Source organism: Abramis brama (assembly GCF_963993115.1).
Source record: "Abramis brama genome assembly, chromosome: 5".
NCBI lineage: Eukaryota > Metazoa > Chordata > Actinopteri > Cypriniformes > Leuciscidae > Abramis > Abramis brama.
Genome location: NC_139967.1, coordinates 45,021,871 through 45,026,150, shown reverse-complemented (window position 1 = coordinate 45,026,150; position 4,280 = coordinate 45,021,871). Strand labels below are relative to the sequence as shown.

The 4,280-nt window shown below is 40.7% G+C and overlaps 1 protein-coding gene across 1 annotated transcript; it reads left to right on the top strand.

Moving 5' to 3' along the window:
• The first annotated feature begins 2,189 nt into the window (after nucleotides 1-2,189).
• Nucleotides 2,190-3,709, top strand: gsx1 (GS homeobox 1). Its single transcript, XM_084113125.1, has 2 exons — nucleotides 2,190-2,699; nucleotides 2,813-3,709. Exons 1-2 carry the CDS (start codon nucleotides 2,324-2,326, stop codon nucleotides 3,163-3,165), a joined length of 729 nt encoding a protein of 242 aa, XP_083969251.1. The 5' UTR covers nucleotides 2,190-2,323; the 3' UTR covers nucleotides 3,166-3,709.
• The last annotated feature ends 571 nt before the right edge of the window (nucleotides 3,710-4,280 follow it).

Here is a 4,280-nt window from a genome sequence, read left to right as displayed (position 1 = left end):
GTGGTAGCATAAAGGATGTTAGGTAAAGTCCCCATGAAATCAAAATTGAAGTTTTTTGGCTTTTAGTATGAATATGTTAGCCTTACTGTTATCTTGTAAAGTGTGCTCCAAAACAATGACAAAATTTGCATTTTGAAGATTTAAGCATTCAAAACTTACAGTCTCTCACTTCCACCAATATAGATCAATGATTTTGAAGACATCACTCTGCACTTCAGCTTCTCATCAGATTTTCTGTCCAATCAAATGCTCTCTAGAATCTGAAGCATCCCGCCCTACACTATAAATAGACGCTGAAGCTGGCTAAAATCGGTCACTTGTTCACACACTATTGTTAGTGTCACTGGAACCGCCACAGAATGCTATATTTTAAAGCAATATGGAGGAGATTAGGAGTGCAAACTATTAGGAGGAAACTGCGGCTTTACAGAGCTCAACGGCTATGGCCGAAACGAAACACTACTGGCTATTTTTTTAAAGGGGGAGGAGCTTTTCGATACGTCCTGCCCTGTCTTCCTGTTTTAGTGGAAATGATGTCAACACGTTGAATAATGCAGCTCTTTACAAGCCACTTCAATGGGCCTTAACTCTCCCTAAAAGAATTAAAGTGACTAAAAATCAATTAAATTTGTAATGCGGTGTTTCAGATTGTTTACATTTAGCCTAAACATGAGGGAAACATTACATCTCTGTTGCCTTGAGAATGTCATCTCACTGAAATTAAATTTAGCTAGTCTAGTGATGTATCTCTTTCTTTTTTTATCTCTATGTTATGTTTTTCAGAGTCTATACCTACATAATGCGTTGTCTTTGGTTCTCCATGCATTTAGTAATGATTTCGAACTTTAAAATAAATTCCAATTAGAACGTTGAATCCACGTTTCGATGTTTACTCACACATTAGTATCCCCTTTTCCTTTGAACATCTTGTTTAGCAAACCTAAAGTGAAAGAAACTGTTTTCCTATTACTTAATTCAATCAGGGCGCGGCGGGCAGGGGCTTTCACTCGCCGTGCATTCGGGCCCTCACTGACAGAGTCGGCTTTGTGCCACTTTGTCCGCCGCTGTCACACACTTTAATTCGAGCCTTTCTCTCTCGCATTGAAAACTCTCCACAATGACATTCAATAAGGGCTGGGAGAGTGAAAACCTGGTTATTTTTATATATTCCTTCCCGGACTCTGCGGGGGCCCGCGCGCAGGAATTAATCACTGTTTTTTAACCTCATCGCTTTGAGGTTGTGACGCGACGCGTCTCTCTCTCTCTCTCTCTCTCTCTCTCTCTCTCTTAGAGTCTCTGGAAATGATAGCCTACATTTGCCTTAGAACCCTATATTTTAATAGTTCTTCTTGTAAAATATGGTTAAAGTATGGTTTTAGAAATACTCGAAATTGTTCTGTTCGTTTGTGTGCATCCAAAACAGAGGATGTATCGAATATAATCCAAATAGAACGTTTCACTAAAACAGTATCAATTTATATGTATAAATTTAGTATCTTCGTTAAATAAAAGTATAGGCTACCTGTAAAGGTAAAATAATAAAACCGGGCATAGAGTTCAAGGGGAAAAAAAACTAAGTGAAAAATAACATCCTAAATGAATGTAGCAAACGATCGATATCTGAATTAGAATTTTTGGTTCGTGAAGGAAAAGTCCGATTTTGACAGCTGTGTTCTATCCACAACTATGAAAATATTATTTCAATATAATAGACAATAAATAATGCAATCTAATTTTTAGAATACCCCTGAAACACTCTCTCAGAGACAGTCCTATAATTGTAGTTATAATACTTAATGACGGGCTGAGTTGCAGGTGGATCCGGGCCGATGCGCCTCGTGACGCACGTCATTTGCACAGAATGTCTAATGAGTTCACGCTGAACAAATGACGAGCCTCTTTGAATGAAATTAATTAAAAGAGCAATAGTGTCCATGTGATCGCGTGAGAAAGAAAATAAAGTTTAAAACGACACTAAAGAGTAATAGTATAAAACGTGGGTATTTTTTAAAAGGGAGAAGGGGCAGTACCGCCTCTTGCAGTGTGGGTGGGGCTGACAAGAATAGACTACATTATGCAGTTCATTTAGTTAACAAGTGAAATAATAGGGAAGCGTGCAGAGTGAATGCCGAGAGAAAAGGCACAAAACCCTATTGAGAGCTCTCAGCGTAACCGTCACATGGGCGCACTGGCTCTCCAACTATTTAAGCAGGAACACTTTCTCTTCAGCACCATTCAGCCATCCAGCCTTAGGTACGAGACTGACAAAGAGAAACTTTTACAAACTCTCAGATATTAGGTGAAGAGACACAGGGCTGCCAAGATGCCTCGATCTTTTCTTGTGGATTCCTTGATTTTGAGGGAGAACAGCGAAAAAGGAACCGAGAACAGCCCGCCGTTGTTTCCTTACGCGATGCATCCGTCTCATCCACTCCATGGTCTCTCCGCCGGCTCCTGCCACTCTCGAAAAGCGGGTTTGCTGTGCTTTTGCCCGCTGTGCGTCACATCTCAGCTCCACTCGTCTCCTCCAGCGCTACCGCTCATCAAGGCTTCCTTTCCTGCCTTCAGCTCCCAATACTGTCACACCGCGCTCTCCAGACAGCATTCCACATCCAGCGGCGTAAACCTCAGCGGCTCGGGGTTATACCAAGCCACTTATCCGGTTCCAGATCCACGACAGTTCCACTGCATATCCATAGGTAAGTCGGTTGTGCCAGACGCGTCGCCAGTCATCATAAAAAGTCAACTTTTGTAACTTCTTTTCTGTTTTAATGTCACCCACATCATTTAACTCTTTTTGTCTTTCCAACAGAGAATAACAGCAGTCAACTTCAGAGCAGCAAGCGCATGCGCACTGCGTTCACCAGCACGCAACTCCTGGAGTTGGAAAGGGAGTTCACCTCCAACATGTACCTTTCGAGACTTCGGCGCATAGAGATCGCAACTTACCTCAATCTGTCCGAGAAGCAAGTCAAGATTTGGTTCCAGAACCGCCGCGTCAAGCACAAAAAAGAAGGCAAAAGCGGCTCCCACAGGACTGGCGCGCACAACTGCAAGTGCTCGTCGTCCCTGTCCTCCGCCCGGTGCTCTGAGGAAGAGGATGACCTTCCCATGTCACCCCCGACATCAGAAAAAGAGGACGCAGATCTGTCCGTTAGCCCGTGAACTCTTTGCGCATTGCTCATAACCGCCACCTCAAAAGACTCTGTGCGCCACTGACTCCAGTGGAATCCTGAATGCAGCCAAAAAGCGACGCGCGCGCCGTCACCTGTAAATAGCGAGAGAGAAGAAAAACTTTATATATGTTCGGGGTCTGTGTATCCCTTTAATGTTGTATATTTGTATACATGTTCTATGTTTGTAGTTTTTTTCTGAAAACAACTTAAGACCGTAGTTCCGCATCCAAATACATTTCCTGTCACCAAAAGATTTTAAAATCAGTCCAACATGAACAAAGCTGATTCGACTGACTTTTTAATTTGTATTTGTATATTATTTTTTAGAAGATATTCAGAACTGTTGCTTTGTTTGTATGGATGGTGAGTACAGGGTAGCTTTAAGCACATTTTTTGGGGACAGAATGGAAATATGGGATGTATCTGATGTATACGTCACTTCAGTGACAGAATTTGTTGTACTTTTATTGTAATGAGAATATTTATTTATTTAAAAAACCTTAATGCTGAAAATAAAGAATATTTCTTAGTGACACCATTTGTCTCGTATCAGTTGGTTTTACAAGCATATTATCCAATACAACTCACCAAGCTGGGTGAACCTGTCATATTGAAAGCAACAAAAGCCACACATGACTTTCTCTTTTTTTCTTCTTCCTAATAAGATCGAGCCTTCTAAGGTTATAATTTATATGGCTTGAATTTTCTTATGAATCGTAACAGCTTTTAGTAATATTCATGCGTAAAATCCCTCATTTTAATACTTCAGCGTCAGACAGAAAACTTTCTCTTACGCGTGTGACTTGGAAAAGTGTAAATCCGAAATAGCGGATGAAAACACTGGAAGTTCTGCGCATCTTCGTGCAATATTAAATGTAATCAGTTTTGTTTCCCCCAAAAAACTAACAAATTAAACACGTATACGCAAAAACATAATCATGACTGCAAGGATACGTGACACTTTATAAATGCGCTGGGACTATGGTGATTATTCAGGGGAAAGTATCCATAAAGCGTGCGCAATAAAGGCTTGTAATGTTCTGCAATTTTAAATTAATGCATTTTATATATAACATCATGTATATTTACATATAAAGTCTTCGC